General features: G+C 37.4%; 1 protein-coding gene across 1 annotated transcript; it reads right to left on the bottom strand.

The window, feature by feature from the left end:
- Positions 1 to 308: 308 nt before the first annotated feature.
- mapk12a (mitogen-activated protein kinase 12a) lies at positions 309 to 19101 on the bottom strand. The gene is made up of 12 exons (XM_057837462.1): positions 18866 to 19101; positions 15505 to 15634; positions 15363 to 15421; positions 10811 to 10922; positions 10704 to 10733; positions 10520 to 10567; positions 8849 to 8963; positions 5067 to 5138; positions 4878 to 4957; positions 4739 to 4817; positions 4491 to 4664; positions 309 to 601 (listed from the first exon to the last, which is right to left on the bottom strand). The coding sequence occupies exons 1-12, from the start codon at positions 18982 to 18984 to the stop codon at positions 534 to 536; spliced, it is 1086 nt and encodes a 361-aa protein (XP_057693445.1). The 5' UTR covers positions 18985 to 19101; the 3' UTR covers positions 309 to 533.
- Positions 19102 to 20228: the final 1127 nt, after the last annotated feature.

Below are 20228 nucleotides of genomic sequence, written 5' to 3' on the forward strand. Positions count from 1 at the left end.
CACTGGCCAAGAAATGTTATTGTTGTGAATTCTTAACAAATGATTTACGCTGTCTTTCAGTTAATAATGCCCAATACAAAATGCAATAGACACGCACATTCTTATTTATGCTCTAATAAAGCATTTACGGGGTGGGAAAACAATGCAGCTTGAGTGACGACGCGCATTTGCACGCCTTTTGGTCTCTTTGTATTTGTGTGGCATTAACCAGCTATGAATGTTTTCGTATATCTGTTATTGCTAACCATAAGATTGTTTGTTGAAAAAAAAACAAAAAAAACAATAGGCAGATTTAGCAAATTGAGCATTTATGATTCTCAAAGAGACACAAACATGAAAAATGCATGATGTTTTACACATGAGAATGGTTGTATTTACTGAACATGCGTCCAACATTGACAGCTATAGCTAGCTACTCGTGATCAATTCCATAGCAGAAAATATATACAAATATTGAATGAAATTGAAGTACCTGAGGTGATAAAACAAAACCAATTGTATGTAAAGGCTAATACATTGGCATTTTTTATGTCTTACAAAGAGGTTTCCTTGGATTCCATCACAAAAGGCTTGAAAGTTAATATTTCCGTGAAGGTGTGACCTAATGAAAATGACAGAAAACAACAAAAATAAACAGAATTAGAGTCGATATTTCTCATTCTATTTATCTTTACGGTGTTATGAAAGTGTTTGGGATTTTCCTTTATGAAACATCAGTTGTATGGATCAATAATTTCAGTTAAATATGTCATATAGCAGACAAACACAATTGTATTTCACAGTGTTAAATACCTGTACTTATTGATACAAAAGTTAGGTTGCTAGGCTAAGGTATTTTGGACAGTGTTGGTAATTTTACTTTAAAAAAGTAATTGATTACAGTTACAAATTACTTCTCCCAAAAAGTCATTGCGTTAGTAACTCAGTTACCTGAATTTAAGAGTAATTAGTTAATTGGCAAAGTAACTAGTGATAATTTTTATGTTTTTTGTTTTTTTTTCTCAAAAAAAAACCCCAAAAACATAGGTCACACTATGTGAAGCGTAAAAGGTTTTTGGGACAATTGGCCCTAGCCTAATTCTTTACCCTAATTTACCCTTTACCCTGTATCAACCGTTAAAAGTTGTTAAAATTGTTCCCATTATTGCAATAGTTCCCTTCCGTCTACTTTTGACATGTGGAAGTTTTAAAACGGTTTCATCATTTAAATATAGATTCAAGTCAAGATTTTGCCGATTTAGGAGTATTTTAGATAAAAAGTTACTTAGGTTCACTAGGAAGGTTCTCTACAACAGAGCTTTCCTAAGAAGTCTACTGCTTTAAGATGGCAGCTTTTTACCAACACATCTAGTTCCTATACTGTACTTGTTGCTAACGCCGCTGCGTGTGTTAATTTGCATCTAGTTCTATATATATATGCGATATCTACCATATCTACAGTGCCCTCCATAATTATTGGCACCCCTGAAAAAGATGTGTGTTTTAGCTTCTAATATATATATTTTTATTCAAATAATATGGGACCTTAATGGAAAAAAAGAGAAAAATCCAACCTTCAATAAAAGTACATTCATCCAGTGGGGAAAAAATCCCACATAAAGAAAAAATTATTTGACATCAAATAATGTGTGTCACAATTATTAGCACCCCTGGTGTTCATACGTTGTACAACCCCCTTTTGCCAACAAAAAAAGGTCTGGGGACTGAGATGGCCATGGGAGGAGCTTGATTTTGTGTCTGGTGAACCATTTCTGTGTAGATTTGGCCATATGTTTAGGGTCATTGTCTTGCTGAATGACCCAGTGACGACCCATCTTCAGCTTTCGGGCAGAGGGCAACAGATTTTGTTTTAAAATCGCATCTGATCAAAGCACACAGTCCCAGTTGAAGCCTGGGACCGTGTGTATTTTTGTGTGAGACCAAGATTGAGCTTTTTGGCAACAAACACTCTAAGTGGATCTGGCGTGCCACGAAAGATGTGCATGCTGAAAAGCACCTCATACCCACTGTGAAGTATGGGGGTGGGTCAGTGATGCTGTGGGGCTGTTTCGCTTCCAAATCAATCAATCAATCAATCAACTTTATTTGTATAGCACATTTTAAAAAATCCGCCAAGGAGACCAAAGTGCTTTACATACCATAAAACAGCAAAATAAGTTAACTTTCAAAGATAAAACAAATACAACAATAAAATAAACAGTCATTGCACATTAAAAGCTGAAGAAAAATAAAATGTTTTAAGGCGTGATTTAAAATCCGTAAGTGAAGGGGCCTGTCTAATAGTGAGTGGTAATTGGTTCTACAGCCTGGGCGCCATCACTGCAAATGCCCGGTCACCCCTAAGCTTCAGCCTTGATCTTGGGACTTCTAGAAGCAGGTGGTCAGCTGATCTGAGGGTTCTCGTTGGACTGTAAGGCTGAAGCAGTTCTGACAGATATGGTGGCGCAAGATTATTCAAACATTTAAAAACAAATAATAATATCTTAAAATGTATTCGGTGATGTACTGGGAGCCAGTGAAGAGATGCTAAAATCGGGGTGATATGTTCGCGCCTGCGGGTTTCAGTTAGGAGTCGAGCAACAGAGATTTGCACAAGTTGTAGACGGGCCAGTGCAGCCTGATTGACGCCTACATACAAAGAATTACCATAATCCAGCCGAGTTATGACAAAAGCATGGATTAATTTCTCCAAATCAGAGCGTGAAACAATTGATTTCACTTTAGCAATCTGGCGAAGCTGATAAAAACAGTCACGTACAACGCAAGAAATCTGCTTCTCAAATTTAAAATCAGAATCAAATTGGACCCCTAGATTTTTGACACAGTTCTTAAGAAATGGAGACAATGAACAGAGGTCAACATTAAGGGAGGCCTGGCTACTTGGTCTGAACACCATGACTTCCGTCTTGCTGTCATTCAAACTTAAAAAATTGAGCGAAAGCCACCACTGTATGTCGTTGAGGCATTCAATGAGTTGACAGAACGTGCCATTTTGTGCCATTGGAAAATAGATCTGACAGTCATCAGCATACAAATGAAATAAAACACCATGTTTCCTAAAAACAGAACCTAGAGGTAATAAATAAAGCGAGAATAAAAGAGGGCTGAGGACAGATCCCTGGGGAACCCAGTGTGGAAGCGATGCCTTTTTGGAGATAAAATTGCCCATTTTCACAGAAAAACTCCGCTCATTTAGGTACGACTTAAGGCCCAGGGAACCTTGTTAGGGTGCATGGCATCATGAATGCTTTGAAATACCAGGACATTTTAAATCAAAATGTGTTGCCCTCTGCCCGAAAGCTGAAGATGGGTCGTCACTGGGTCTTTCAACAAGACAATGACCCTAAACATATGGCCAAATCTCCACAGAAATGGTTCACCAGACACAAAATCAAGCTCCTCCCATGGCCATCTCAGTTCCCAGACCTTGTTTTGTTGGCAAAAGGGGGTTGTACAAAGTATTAACATCAGGGGTGCTAATAAATGTGACACACATTATTTGATGTCAAATATTTTTTTCTTTATGTGGGATTTTTTCCCCACTGAATGAATGCACTGGTATTGAATGTTGGATTTTCCCCCTTTTTTTCCATTAAGGTCCCATATTATTTGAATTAAAAAAATATATATATTAGAAGCTAAAAAACACATCTTTTTCAGGGGTGCCAATAATTATGGAGGGCACTGTAAGTATTCATTAATGCTCATGACAGTGTCAAGTCATAATTATGATCATCTAATGATAGTCTTATTGCGCCACTGTCAAATAAAGTGTTACCAAATACCATACCTAGCAATGAATGAAACAACTGGAACAGTAACTGAAGAAATAATTAGCACAGAACATGAATTTTGATTGTTATTTACATCTGTAGCGCTGCAATGCATGCTAGGAGGCATGTTGGACAACAACAGTGTTAAAAGTAGGTGGCAGCAAAGGTTGACTGTCTCCCCCAATGGAACAGTGATGGCTAAATGAAGCTTCTTGAAGCAATGAAGCTTTGCAGCCAATTGGTTCGAAGCTTCGTGGCGGTTCATTTGGTCTTATGACAGTCGTATGATGCCGTTGTCAAATAAAGTGTTACCGGTTAATATTTTTTGGTGTAAATGTCCCATAATACAGTGAGGACAGCTGCGACTTATAGTCCAGTGCGACTTATCTATGAACAAATGCCGTTTTCGTATCATATTTGATATGTTGCGGCTAAAAGTCAGGTGCGCCTTATGGTCTGAAAATTACAGTATTTTCGTTATAGTCACCGTTGGGGAAAACAGCACTGTCTCGAAGACAACATATTGTGCAGTATTGCAACGTTATTTGCCCGATACCGGTGACGTCATTTTAGTGCCGTATCGGTACCGATACCGATGCAACACTAACATTTAATTGCAGATCTATACATCTAGTGATTTATAAAGGAAAATCATGAAAATGACTACAGGTGACAGAAATTTTTCATACAACTGTAAATTCCACTCTTTAATCTTACGTTTCCACTGTTCCAAAGGCAGATCCGCGTTATCCAAAGAGTCGTCGTACGGCTGCGCTTCTGTCTCCTCTTCCGGTTCCCGAAATTCCCTGAAATACGGCAGCGTGAGGGCGTCCGCCGCAGTCGTCCGCTCATCCGGATCCAGCAATAGCATCCGCTCCAGCACGGACACGGCTAAAGAGTGAATTAGGACACCAATTCGTTAAAAGTGCGGAGAAACAAACGCACGGAGAGTAAACATGGCCTACCTTGTGGATTGGCGTTGGAGAAGACTTTGCGAAGGTCTTTCTTTTCTACTTTTTTAATACTTTTGATGTAGTTTTTAGCCTGAAAGTTTCAAAGAATCAATGCTAATTTTCATTGACTGTTTTGTGATTAAAAACTTACATCTTCTGATTGTAGTTTGCCCATCAATTCCTGAGATGGCGTTCCAGTGATTTTCATGATTTCAGTCAGCTGATCGAGATCTGAGAAGCTAGGAGTCAAGGAAAGGTGATGCCAAAAGAAATCATTGGCGACCATTGACGGCGATAGACGTCCAATCCGAGTTAATGATCACATAAAAAGAAAGGATACGGTCATTGCCTTTAAAGAGGGGTTTTCCTTGTAACATCTCCGCCATGATGCAACCGACTGACCAAATATCCACTGTGAAGAAGAATGAGACAGAATTAAAATCGTGTTGATTGCGCGTCCTCTCGTGGACAACATGTGGAAGTGCATGGTATTAACCCAGAAAAACGCAGTAGAGTGTCTTTACACAACGCAACTCAGTTTTATTTTTATAGCAATAAATTTACAATACAAAAGAGATGAAAGTGATTATTATTTCAGCTCGGGGAAAAAAATTGTTAATTTCTACATTTCAAATGTGGGTTAGAAATCTATCAGTCCTATTAGGAGGTGGGTGATTCTCATGAAGCTAAGCTAAACTAGCGAGCTAGACTATCATCATGAAAACCTCAAGTTGGTCATTTTTAGCTGAGAGATTCTTATGTCTATTACGTATGTGTTCCAGTCCAACATTACTTTACCTCAGAGTGTATGTTTGCACTTTTTAAAAAAGTTTGGTCAATTTATTTTTTTTAACTGGCCCAAAACACAAACACATAAAGGCTCAGGACCTTAAAGGTTAAATTATACAATTTTAAATTTATTAGTACAGATGTTAATTTTATTCCAGTATTTTTTTTAAATTGCATAGCATAGCATTGTTGATCATTGTTTTTCCATGTGCTTATATCACTCAAATCTGCACCTAACTGATTCAGGTTTGAATAAAATTAATATGATATGATAATAATATTAAAAAAAACACTTTCACTGGCTGGCAGTGGTGGATGACGTACTCACTTTTTTTTTTAATTTAAGTAAAAGTATAAGTATCTAAGAAAAAAATTACTCAAGTGTAAGTACAAAGTACTTGCTTTAAAATTTACAAGTTAATTTCTCCCAATGCAAAAATGTAATTATATGTATATATTAGGGCTGTCAAACGATTATAAATTTTAATCGAGTTAATTAACCGTAATCGTAATTAATCGCAATTCAAACCATTAATAAAATATGCCATATTTTTCTGTAAATTATTGTTGGAATGGAAAGGTAAGACACAAGATGGATATATACATTCAACATACGATACATAAGGACTGTATTTGTTTATTGTAACAAGATGGCATTAACATTATTAACATTCTGTTAAAGCGATCCACGGATAGAAAGACTTGTAGTTCTTAAAAGATAAATTTTAGGACAAGTTATAGAAATATTATATTAAAACCCCTCTTATTTTTTTCGTTTTAATAAAATTTGTAAAATTTTCAATCAAAAAATAAACTAGTAGCCTGCCATTGTTCATGTCAATAATTACCTACACAATGCTCACGGGTGCTGAAGCCTATAAAATCAGTTGCACCCAAGTGCCAGCAGAGGGCGGCAAACTCCGAAAAACACAACAAGTACACATTTCACTGTGCTGTTATTTTAATCTGTTTAAGCGGGGCATTTGTGCGTTAATTGCGTCAAATATTTTAACGTGATTAATTAAGAAAATTAATTACTACCCATTAACGCAATACTTTTGACACCCCTATATACAGTGTATACAGTACATATATAAAAATATATACAGCATATTTATAAACATACGTTTATACATTGAAGAAAATAAGTATTTGAACACCCTGCTATTTTGCAAGTTCTCCTCCGTAGAAATAATGGATGGGTCTGAAATTTTCATCGTAGGTGCATGTACACTGTGAGAGATAATCTAAAAAGAAAAATCCCAAAAAATCACAAAGCATGATTTTTCAACAATTTGTGTGATACAGCTGCAAATAAGTATTTAAACACCTGTCTATCAGCTAAAATGTTGACCATGAAAGACCTATTTGTCCGCCTGTTAAAAGTCCACCTCCACTCCATGTATTATCCTGAATCAGATGCACTTGTTTGAGGTCGATAGCAGCATAAAGATACCTGTCTACCCTATACAATCAGTAAGACTCACACTTGTAACATGGTCAAGACCAAAGACAAAATTGTTCACCTCCACAAGGCTGGAAAGGGAAAGTTTTGAGGTCAGGTGAGAGTAAAATAGAACATTTTGGTCATAATTCCACTAACCGTGTTTGGAGGAAGAAAGATGAGTACTATCTCAAGAACACCATCCCTACTGTGAAGCACAGAGGTGGTCGCATCATGCTTTGGGAGTATTTTTCTGTGCATTAGACTGGACGGGTGCACTGTATTAAAGAGAGGATGACTGGGGCCCTGTACTGTGAGATTTGGGGGAACAACCTCCTTTCTTCAGTCAGAGCATTGAAGATGGATCATGCCTGGGTCTACCAACATGACAATGACCCGAAGCATAAAGCCAGGAAAACCAAGGAGTGGCTCCGTAAGAAATATAACAAGGTTCTAGCATGGCCTAGGATGTCTCCAGACTTAAACCCAATAGAAAACCTTTGGATGGAGCTCAAACTCAGTTTGCTGTTTCTCAGCGACAGCTCAGAAACCTGACTGATGGGTGGGCCAAGATCCCTCCTGCAGTTTGTGAAAACCTGGTGAAAAACTAGAGGAAACGTAACTCTGTAATTACAAACAAAGACTACTGTACCAAATATTAACATTTGTTTTCTCAGGTGTCCAAATACTTATTTGCAGTTGTATCACACAAATAAATTGTTTTTAAAAAATCATGCATTGTGATTTTTGGGGACTTTTCTTTTTAGATGATCTCTCACAGTGTACACGCACTTACGATGAAAATGTCAGACCCCGCCATGATTTCTAAGTGGGAGAACTAGCAAAATAGCAGGATGTTCAATACTTATTTTCTTCACTGTATATGCAGAGATCTGAGTCAATATTCTTAGAAAGAACCAGAAAATTACCCGACTGCTCAGTTTTATTTAAAACTGTGCAGAATGTAAACTGTAAAAAGAAGCTTACCAAACTGGCAGATTGCAAGCAACTATCAGGTGCATACCGCCACCTACTGCACAGGAGTGTATTGATTTGGTCAATATCTTGTCCACCTGCCAGTCTTGCTTGTACTCGTGTTGCTGCCTCAGCAGTTTTGCTAATAATGGCGTTATTTTTTCAACTGTGAGTAACCTAATTAGTTACTTTTCCCCATCTTTGTAACACCGTTACCATTACTGAGGATTTCAAGTGGCGCGTTACTACAATTTGGTTGAATGAACCGCGAGTTGTCTGATGTTGTCACAGCTTCCTGGGAGGGAACGGAGCAGGAGAGGGGAGGAGGGAATGGGGTGGTGACGCCGTTGCATACGCGATGATGAATGGCGAGGTGGCTGGGAGCTTTAGCATAGCATTCGCGTTCTCTTTAGCATTAGCATTTAGCGTGGGGAGCCTCATCTTAAACCCTAGGGCAACTTTTTTTTTTAAACATGCAGTTCATGGCATCCAGGTGGGTACAATTAAGTGAAAATAATATACTATTTTCCTGCTAAGTGCGCATTATCATACCAAGGTAGTGTTGTCCTTATAGAAGCTGCAATATAATAAGAATTAGTCTTTTTTCTATTTCCAAAAATAGTCACTTGCCCTAAATTTTATTTGAATTATGTATCCATGAACCTTGTGTTACTAACGCAATTACTTTTCATGATAACTAATTTGTAACTGTAACTAATTACTTTTTAAAAGTAAGATTAACAACACTGATTATAACACAGCTACAAAAGAAGTTGACTTTGGAAATATTTCAGCGATTCGCCTCAGTGACACCTCGACAAGTTGCAGCCTGTTCACTCGCAAAACATCTGCTGGGGAATCGCACTGGGCCAGATTTGTATGACAAAACACGTCGGGAAAGCATTTTGGAATACCGGTCTGACTGTAGTGCATCCAACTCAAGATGACCTCCGGGGCTCGGTACCAGCGCGTCACCACGTAGCCCGTCATCTCGCTGTCGGCCTGACGCGCTAAACCGAAGTCCAAAATCTGAAAGGACACGATAGGCCATTCTTGTTAGAGTATGCGAAATGAAAAATGGCGACACACGTCTAAACCGGCCCGAACCCAGCAGACAAAGATTTAGTAGATTAAATTTTCCTAATTTGCCTAACAAAAATCTGCTAGCTTAAATTCTACCAATTCTAACGTATTACAACTCTTGCAAATTGCTCACACGTAACTCCAACAGTCCAGCCCAGAGGTCAATCTGTCGCAACTAATACACGTTGCAACAACAAAAATCATTTTTGTCCGCGGGTTTACAGAGCGGAGGTGGGCAACAAACAAAAACCTAGCGGTGACGCGCGTGAGCCAGCCAATGGGAGTGAAGCATTTGAAAGTTATTTTTAGAACAGCATGTCTCACACTCGCTTTCCAGACTCCGCGGAGTGACAGCCAAATACCGAGTCGAATGAAGTTGGAGGAAGAGGCGAAAAAGGTACGGCAAATGGCGTGCTCAAAACTACGCACGATTGATGCAGAAAACAAAGTGTTTAAGGAGGAGTGGACCAACACATTTTTGTTCATTTTACCTGGCGGCAGCACAAGACCGCTATGGCTCATCTGTTCAGAGACGGTAGCGCTTGTAAAGAGCAGCAATTTGAAAGGGCACTATGAGATGAAGCACGCAGCTTTTTCGCAAAGTTTACCTATGAACTCTGCCATCATGTTCTCAAAAAATAGCGGAATTAAGAGCTCAACATGAACGTACCTCAAGGCTCATGGTTCATTCATTCACTGCACAACAACGCGCAAATGAATGCTCAATCAGAATAGCGGGGATACTGGGTCCAAACAAAAAGTCTTTCAGTGATGCAGCGATTGTCAAAGATTGTATAAGTGGAGTTGCTGAAACTTTGCTTCATGGAAAGCAAAAAGAAGAGGTCTGTCAAAAAATAAAGCATGTCCCCTGTCAGCATCCACAATTTAAAAAAAACGAAGTCTTGAACATGCTCTTATGTTGCTATTTAATGATTCAATTAAAGCACTTTTTTAGTTTTATGCACCTTTTATATTTTATTTACATTTTTGGATGTTGTAATTATCAGTATGGCCACGTAAAGGTATGTTTGTATTTTTGGGAAAAAAAGCATTAAACATTTTTTCCGGACCCGAGATTGTTGTAATTTTTTAATTTCGGACCCAGAGGATTTTTAATTCATGACCCCTAGTCTAGCCAGACCCAACACTGCCACCAGAGGGCAGTGTATACTCCATCATTAAACAAAATACAATACTTTCGGACTTTTTGGATAGTTATTTTGAGCTTTAGGGGTACTTAAAGGGTTCATTCCGACTTACACAGAAATTCGGGTTACGTTACCAGCTTTGTAACGAAACTCGTTGGAAACCCGGGGACTACCTTACTGTACATTGTCATTTTTGGGGGGACTCATAGCTACACTTTCACCTATGGCACCTGGTCACCCAGCTAGCATTCTCAGGAGTTGTCTTTTCATAAATGCTAGCATAGAAAGAGTTAATTTTGCATTTTCTTCTCTTTATTTTGGCCAAATTATACATAAGTGTGTAAGTGAATGTACCTTGAGCTCACAGTCTTGGTTAATGGCAAGATTTCCTGGTTTGAGGTCCTAAAAAGAACAGAGCGTTAATCCAAAGAAGCACGAGAGCCGCAAAGCAGCTGTGCGTCGGCTCATAAAAAGCCGATTTTTGTTGTTGATTAGATAACACGCTCGTTGGCAATCCAAACGATAAAAGATAACTTACCCTGTGAATGATCCCAGCAGAATGAATAAACTGAAATAAAATAGGAAATGTGACGCTTACTCAACGGAACAAATGGCAACGAAGGGTAAGTTAAATGAGTTGTTCACCTTGAGACCTTTGAGAATTTGATAGACCAAATATTGGATTTTTTCTTCAGACAGCCTCTGCAGTTTCATCACTTTGCCCAAGTCTGTCCCCATGAACGGCATAACCAGGTAGCTTCAGGGTTAAAATGGAGCGCGTTTAAAAAAATCAATAAATTCACAATATTTCGAAAAATAAAGGCGAGAAAAATATAAATGTGCATTTTATTATGATGTATTTCTAATATGTATTTTATTGAACTTTCTCAATTTGATTTAAAAAAAATATTTTTAAAAAATGATTTTTTTTTTTTTTGCCCTTTTCAAGGACAATGGTAACAACATTGGAAATCTATTCAAAAGTTATCATTAGCTTGTGGTAATTTTCAGACTATAAGATGCACCTGACTATAGGCCGCCACCCACCAAATTTGAGACGAAAACGGCATTTGTTCATAGATAAGCCGCACTGGACTTTAAAATGCAGCTGTCTGCACTGTATTATGGGATATTTATTAGGGTTGTTTTGATCATGTTTTTTTGCTCCCAATCCGATCCCGATCGTTTTAGTTTGATTATCTGCCGATCCCGATATTTCCCGATCCGATTGCTTTTTTTTTTTTGCTCCCGATTCAATTCCAATCATTCCCGATAATTTTTCCCGATCATATACATTTTGGTAATGCATTAAGAAAAAAAATGAATAAAACTCGGACGTATATATACATTCAACATACAGTACATAAGTACTGTATTTGTTTATTATGACAATAAATCCTCAAGACGGCATTTACATTATTAACATTCTTTCTGTGAGAGGGATCCACAGATAGAAAGACTTGTAATTCTTAAAGGATATATGTGACTTTGTATATTGTGAATTTGTGACTAAATATTGCCATCTAGTGTATTTTTTTAGCTTTCAGTAAATGATACTGTAGCTATTTAACTGTTCTGCCCAAATGCATGATGGGAAGTGCAACCATGACTGTGCGTAGTGGCACCAATTGATATATCTTCTCTGCGTTGGGAAATAACATAGGGTGTTAAGAAAAAGATCAGCTACTACCCTACTATCCCCACAATGCTTCCCACAATATTTCCAATTGTTGAGAGAGGGATATTAAGGCTTTAGCCAATTACAAAAAGGCTCCAAAGACTGCTAAAATTCATTCTACTCATTTTACGTTGCCTTTTAGCTCTATACATAGGTAAAACGGCGGCATTATAGATTGAATGCGACAATGCGTGAGTGGGTCGTGCCGCGCATGCGTTAATTGCGTTAAATATTTTAACGTGATTAATTAAAAAAAAAAAAAATTACCACCGTTAACGCGATAAATTTGATAGCCCTACTTTAAGCCAAAACTGAAGACTCTGGATGAGTGTAAGACATTTGTCTGTAACGTTAAATACAATTAGAAAATGATTTAATTAAAAAAATAAAATACAAATAAAAAAAAAAATATATATATATATATATACAGTACTGTATTTTTTTTTTATTATTATTTAATTTATTAGGATCATGGAAGCTTCCACTTGTGGAAAATATATACATACAGTATATCCTGTTTATACATAATATAATAAAAATATCCAGTACTGTGCAAAAGTTTTAGGCAGGACACCTGCCCAAAACTTTTGCACAGTACTGTATATATTAAAAAAAGGCATATCCGATATTTTTTTGCCGATTCCGATACTTTGAAAATGACGTGATCGGACCCGATCGATCGGGACATCTTTAGTTACAACATTAGAAATGTATTCAAATGTTATCATTAGCTTGCTGTCGTTTTCAGACTACAAGGTGCACCTGACTATAGGCCGCCACCCACCAAATTTGACACGAAAACGGCATTTGTTCATAGATAAGCTGCACTGGACTTTAAACTGCAGCTGTCCTCACTGTTTTATGGGAAATTTATGATAAGATCATTATTAAATGGTTATTAAATATTTTCTTTTACCAATGAAGGCTCATAATAAAGTATTGATTGCTATAATAGGATGTTCCATGATTGATTGCAGTCGGAGACATTTTTGGAATTGATAACTATAGACATGTTTAGCTCTTGATAATACTGCCTTGTCAATCTGACCGGTTTAAACCGGCCTAGGTTCCACAGGTCAATTTCAATACATTTAAGGAATCATATTGTTGCATTTTATTACTTACCAAACGCTATTGCTTCATGAAATGTATTTGATGAGATATGTATTAAGTTGTTTCGATGTATTTGCTTTTTTTCAATTGCTGACCGCAATGAAGAAATGCTTTTGCTTATCGCTGCCCACAATGAATAAATGCTTTTGCTTATTATTATTGTTTACAAAGAAAGAGTGTTTTATCTTCCCTGGTCAAGGTCAGAAGAGGCTGCTTTGCTTTGCTGAAATGGGCTGCCATATATGTATATAATTCCACCTACATGCACACACATAGCCAAACAAAGACAAGAGGTGTCGCCAGCTTGCTTCCCCTTTTTCCTTTTTAGGGCAAGACACCTGTCTTTTGCTAGGGCCATTCCAAATATAAAGTGAGGTGAAGGAGGGGCTAGTTAGAACGATTGCGGAAGCTGGATAGTTTCTGTTGAGTTAATTATCGAGGGTTGATTGAATATTTGCTTGATTGATTGATTGATTGATTGATTGATTGAATATTTGCTTGTGCTCATACATACCTAATACATACATAATACATATTGCCATATTTTTCTTATTGATATAACCAGTAAATGATTATTGCTTGCTATAGTTACAAAGAGTAAAGAGGGTCGGGATGACAACTGCCTTGCTTCATGGCCGCATCATTGTGTAACTAGACCTTCCAGGACATATTCAGTACCTGACGTCTAGACTTTCGTCTAGACTTTCGAGGACAATTCTCCATCCGAGGACATCTTCCATGGCCGCAGCGTTGCATAACTGAAGTGTCTGGGTCATTCTGACCACTTTACCAGTGCCTTTGCTTACACACGTGTATTTAGTTAGTTCCACCTACATGCTCACACATAGCCAACCAAAATCACATGGATGTCTCCAGCTTGCTTTCCCCCTCCCTTCAGGGTGGCACTCTTCTGTGTTAGGACAAACCCCTAATAAAAAGAGCAAGGAGGGTTTTTTCCTTAGATCAATTTTGGTGACTATACAGCGTAATCTAGCATTCCTCTGTCTAGTCCCTCTTTGCTCTCCTTGGCCAAGAAAATTGAGTGTCTTCTCTCCTTATTTTTGGGTAATTTTACAAATGTCTACCTAAGGGTCTATTTTTGAACTTGACAGTTTCCCCTCTTTCTCCTTACAAACTTTTCAACTAAATTGAATGCCTTCTCTTCTTATTTTGGGTAATATTGTAAATGTCTACCTAAGGATTCCTATTTGAACTTGACAATTTACACAAAAGATATGAACCGGTGACTATTTAACAGTGGCATCATAAGACTGTCATAAGACCAAATGAACCACCACGAAGCTTTGAACCACTACAAATGTAAATAACAATCAAAATTCATGTTCCGTACTAATTATTTCTTCAATTACTGTTCCAGTTGTTTCATTAATTGCTATTTATGTTATCTGGTAATATTTAATTTGACAGTGGCGCCATAAGACAATCATAATTATGACAAGACACTGTCATGAGCATTAATAAATGCTTATAACAAACGTAATTTATTGTTATTATAAGCATTCAGTAATGCCCATGGTGTCATGTCATAATTATAACGGTCTTACGACACTCTTACGATGCAACGATTATTTTCATAATTGATTATTCGGACAATTAATTAAACGATTAATCGGATAATTGTCACTTTTTTCAATCACCTTCACAATTTACTTCGAAGTTGTTTTAGGCATGTTGTAAGTAACGATGAAGACAAAATGGATGACTATTTGCTTCAAAAATAATATTTTATTACAGCTTCCTGAAATAACTGTAGTCTACAACTGTATCGATGATAAAATTGGTTGGAAACTAATTTATTAATCGCAGCCTTAAGAAGCTAGTTTAGACAGTAAGATGTCCAATAATTGGCAAAAATGTGAATTGTTGTTTTCCAAAGTAAAAGCAGATTTTTGTTCCTGTCATACTGTGACAAAAACATGATGAAAAAAATCTGATAATATTTACAACTGTTATAAGGATGTTAAAATTTCAAGAAATTAGACAATTTTAAGGTGAAGAAGATCCTAAACGATTAATTGGTTCTCAAAATAGTTGTCGATTAATTTGCTAATCGATTAGCTGTCGATTAATCGATTGATTGTTGCACCTCTAATAGCTAAAGTACTTGTAATTATTTTTTTTCTTAAATACTTGAATTTTTACTTCAGTATTTTTTGCCCCTGTATTTGTACTTTAACTTACGTAAAAATGTGAGTACTTCAACCACCACTGTTATTTTATATGCGAACAACACCGATATTACAATTTAGATGACAAATGTGGGCCGCGAAATATTCTCCCGTGGGCCGTAGTAGGCCCCTGGGCTGCATGTTTAAAAAAAATATCATCTAAAAAAAACAAACAAGGAAAGCATTTTTAAAAGGAGAATGAAAAATTCCTACTCACAAATCATTAAATCTGTCCAAAGAAAGGTCCGCCGTGAACACATCCAAGAGGCCGATCACCTGTTGTCGATGAATACATTCAGCGATATTTTAAGACATGATGGATACGGTATGACATTTTCTTTTTAAATAGTATGCCTCACATTTTCATGCTTGATGTGTTTGAGAAGTCGTAGCTCCCTGTAGGCCCGTTTGGCAAACAGTTCCGACTGGAAAGGCCGATACAGCTTCTTGATGGCCACTTTGGTTTTGGTTCTGACGTCCACTGCGGAGCTACGAGTGAAAAAATATACTGTATAATTGTTTGGTGAAAATTGACCGCGACGGAGGAGTAGGCCTTCAAAGTAGTATCCACAAGAAAAACAACAACTTGAGTGGCGACTTCAGTCGCTTTTATTATAAAAAGAAGAATTTTATAAATGGGATACGGAGCCCCTAAAGGGACATCGACAGAAATAAAATAAATTTAAGCCATCTGGTGAGAAACAAACAACAAGACAGATAGAGCTTTTGATAGCAAAGTAACAATTTATTCACACATAACTAAACTATTTAACTGAGAGATGGCGCTGTTGTGGCCGCGGCTGTATCGGCAGACGGGGTAAATTTTCCCCTCATCACCACCTGTCTGTCTCATCAAGATAGATTTTTTTTCATCTTTCTTTTGTAGTGACCACTACCTCATAACAGAATTCACCTAGGGAACTTGTGTGGGGCATGTGCCTTGTGTTTACATTGTTCTCCACATTTTCTTGCACTTCTTACTTCTTCCAACTTCCAAACTTTTTTGAAAAAAAAAAAAAAAAAAAAAACATAAAAGACGTATACATTAGGGCTGTCAAAATTATCGCGTTAACGGGCGGTAATTAATTTTTTAAATTAATCACGTTAAAATATTTGACGCATTTAACGCACATGCCCCGCTCCAACAGATTAAAATGACAGCACAGTGTAATGTCCACTTGTTATTTGTGTTTTTTGGTGTTTTTTCGCCCTCTGCTGGCGCTTGGGTGCGACTGATTTTATGGGTTTCAGCACCATGACCACTGTGTAATTATTGACATCAACAATGGCGAGCTACTAGTTTATTTTTTGATTGAAAATTTGACAAATTTTATCAAAATGAAAACATTAAGAGGGGTTTTAATTAGGACTGTCAAAAGTATCGCGTTAACGGTCGTTAATTAATTTTTTAAATTAATCACGTTAAAATATTTGACGCAATTAACGCAGATGCCCCGTTCAGATAGATTTAAATGACAGTACAGTGAAACGCTCACTTGTTGTGTTTTATGGAGTTTTGCCGCCCTCTGCTGGCGCTTGGGTGCGACTGATTTTATAGGCTTCAGCACCCATGAATGAGCATTGTGTAAGTAATTATTGACATCAACAATGGCGGGCTACTAGTTCATTTTTTGATTGAAAATTTTCAAATTTTATTAAAACGAAAACATTAAGAGGGGTTTTAATATAAAATTTCTATAACTTGTACTAACATTTTCCTTTTAAGAACTACAAGTCTTTCTATCCATGGATCGCTTTGACAGAATGTTAATGATGTTAATGCCATCTTGTTGATTTATTGTTCTAATAAACAAATGCAGTCCTTATAAACCGTATGTTGAATGTATATATCCATCTTGTGTCTTATCTTTCCATTCCAACGATAATTTACAGAAAAATATGGCATATTTTATAGATGGTTTGAATTGCGATTAATTACAATTTTAAAAAAATTAAGCTTTAATTAACTTGATGAAAAAATTTAATCGTTTGAGCCCTAGTATAAATACGCTTTAGGGACACTGAAACAATTAAAAATAGAATGTATTTATACGTTCTTAGGAGCAAATGACTTCTTTTGATTTAATGTTATTTTTACAAATCGTTTTATCGCTGCTCGTGGATCTTCATGCATACCTGTTAAGTTGTAGAAATTGCAAATAGGGAGATTTCTGTTTGCCAACCCCGATGACGCGCGCGCGACAATCACTAAGACAAAATGCAACCATTTTTTTTCAAGTTCATTTTGGTCACAACACTTGTGTAAAAATTAACTACACTGTCAAAGAACCTCTTTTTGGTGGCATCAGAGATAGTCTTCAACTTGCTCCATGTATTGTCTGGCATCATGTGATACTGCTATGTTGCCTGTGTCATGCCAGTTCTCCTTGTTCCTGTAATCAACATCTAGGATATCCTTAGCTTTCCTGATCACATCCATTTGCACAAATTTGGACATCAGCTTCCTCAGCAGCCTCTTCATCTCATCAACCATCACTCCAATTAGGGTTTCGTCAGACTAAATCAGCAAGATTACAAACATTAATTACATCATTTAGAAAATTAATCATATTTGTTTTTTAAAGTATTTTTGTCATGGCAGTTTTTTAATTGAATTGTAACCTAGAATTGAAACTTTATATTTTTTGTTTCAGCACAGTAATAATGATATAATGTAATAAAGTGTATAGTATACACTTTAGCTTTAGCATAATAGCGAATCTAAATGATTAAACTTCAAGTAAGTAACGATACGCTTTCTCACATAAATTCATATATTGTGGGGGTTAATATTCCATGATGTTTGATCCACGAAAACACAGAGTAAAGCAGCGACTTCTTCCTCGTCATCGTTCTCCCATCATTAGCTCTAATGCTATTAGCATTAGGCTAGTTAGTTATCGCTGGCAGGTAAGACTTACGGCAATTACGTTGACGAACGTCGTTTTTCCCGAATACTGGAGGCCGACCAGGGTCAGCTCCATCTCTTCCTTCCAAAATAAAGACTTGACCAGTCTAAAAGCCGGTTTATTAGTGCCAGCATCTTGGGAAGTCGGTGGTGCTTCGCCTCTTCCCTCCCTGTCAGATGTTTGGTTGGGCTTTTCCAGCTCTGAAGGGGAGGGAGGGCAGGGAAGTCGGAGACGGCCAGGCTATTCGTTGTTGGTCACTTTCCGAATCGGGCCGAATGGTATCGTTACAAAACGGTGACAAACAAAAACGTAAAAAAAAAAAAAAAAAATTGACATTTTTGGAAAATCGGGAGATTTGGCTTTCTAATCGTGAGGCGTGAGCATTGGGGTCAAAATCGGGAGTTTCCCGACCAAATCGTGAAACTTAACAGGTCTGTCATGTGATGTAAAGCACTTTGAATTGCCTTGTGTTGAATTGTGCTATACAAATAAATTTGCCTTGCCTTGCCTAAAGGGCCATCGACAGAAATAAAATAAATGTAAGCAACCTGCTCTGCAGGGGGATGCTCAAAACACTACCAGAAATCCACTGCTAACGTGATTAAGGAAACAGCGGCCTCTGTCGGCGAGTTGCTCTAAACCCACCTTTGGCTGGTTCCGCCTCCTGAGTCAATCATTGATGATCGGTTTTGTCGCTTCACGTTTGTGGGGATCCCACAAAAATAAAATAACAGTTCACAAGCTACTTGATGCGGTTTAAAATATTCATATAAGCGCAACATGTAAATTGAAATAATGAAATTTGACTCACCACACAGTCCCGTAAGCCCCCGTCCCCACCTGCTTCAACTCGCGGTACCGATCCGGTACCTCCCATGAGGTTTTGTTGATTTCTTGTCGATGGTAGCCAGGTCTGACGCGGCGAGACATACTTTTTAGATGAAATGGAAGAAAATTGAAGATGAATTCTGCTTCTCTGTTGTTCAGTCTCTACTCGTCCATTGTTCTAGCTCGTGTGTGCTGAACATTGCTTGCGTTGCTGGTTGTGTGTGCCTACTAAGCCACACCCAACTTCACTTTAGACGGCTGAGACACCTGGAATGTAACACGACACTACTAACAGGATTATGCACGACGCGTTTGAGTGGAATTAAAAAAAAAAAAAAAACAGTCCAAACTTTCAGGGATGGATATTATTTATTTGTTTATTTAACAATCTGGTTGGCAGTAAATCACACGGATCCTCCATGGTGCCAAAGTAGGAAAAAATACAGTGGTATCTCTACTTATGAAATGAATTGGTTCTGGAAGCAGTTTCGCAACCTGAAAATTCTGTAAGTAGAGACGCGTTTTCCATGTAAATGCCGTTCCAAGACCCCAAAATTCAGACATAAATCTTTTATTTTGCATAAAAATCCATCAAAACATGTAACAAACACATGTTACAATTAGATTATTGCACAACAAACAAAATGGCAGTTGTGCATCATGTAAAAAACTGAAAAAAGAATAAAAGTTAATCTACTCACATAAAGTTGTCGGAACACGAGGGGCGGATGCACGGCTGTCAACAGACTTGCAGGGGCCCGGGGACAAGAGACCATTATAGGATCCACCCACCCCAACCCTGCCCTGCCACCGGCTTGTCACGACAACATTGAGATGGACAGTACACAGACTGTAATGTGATGTGACAATATAAACAAACAGTTTCTATCTATTATCCCATGTAGGCAACATTACAATACAACTGAGAGTGCTATGCCTGCCTGCTAAGCAACAAAACAGTATAACTAAAGATCCTGTGCCTGTGTCAGCCAATGGCAGAGCAGGTATAAGCATTGTTTTTGGCAGCCCTTTTAATTTTCGTCTTAGTATTTTGGACAATAATACTTATTAGCTCAAGTCATATTTTAGTTAAAACATGTTTGCCTTTGTCTAGTTTTTGTTGACGACAACTCAGACTAATTTTGTCTAGTTTTAGTTGATGTTTACTCAGTTTTTGTCTGTAAAATTCAAGTTTTAATCCAAAAATAAAGGTTTCCAACTGTTTCGAATGACCATTGACAGAGGAGTACATATTGTAGTATCTACAAATCTATCACTAACATGGTGATAATAAACACTCAGCAGGAACACAGTACATTATTTTCTATTAATTATACTCAGGGGTG

Source organism: Corythoichthys intestinalis, chromosome 5 (assembly GCF_030265065.1).
Source record: "Corythoichthys intestinalis isolate RoL2023-P3 chromosome 5, ASM3026506v1, whole genome shotgun sequence".
Classification (NCBI taxonomy): Eukaryota; Metazoa; Chordata; class Actinopteri; order Syngnathiformes; family Syngnathidae; genus Corythoichthys; species Corythoichthys intestinalis.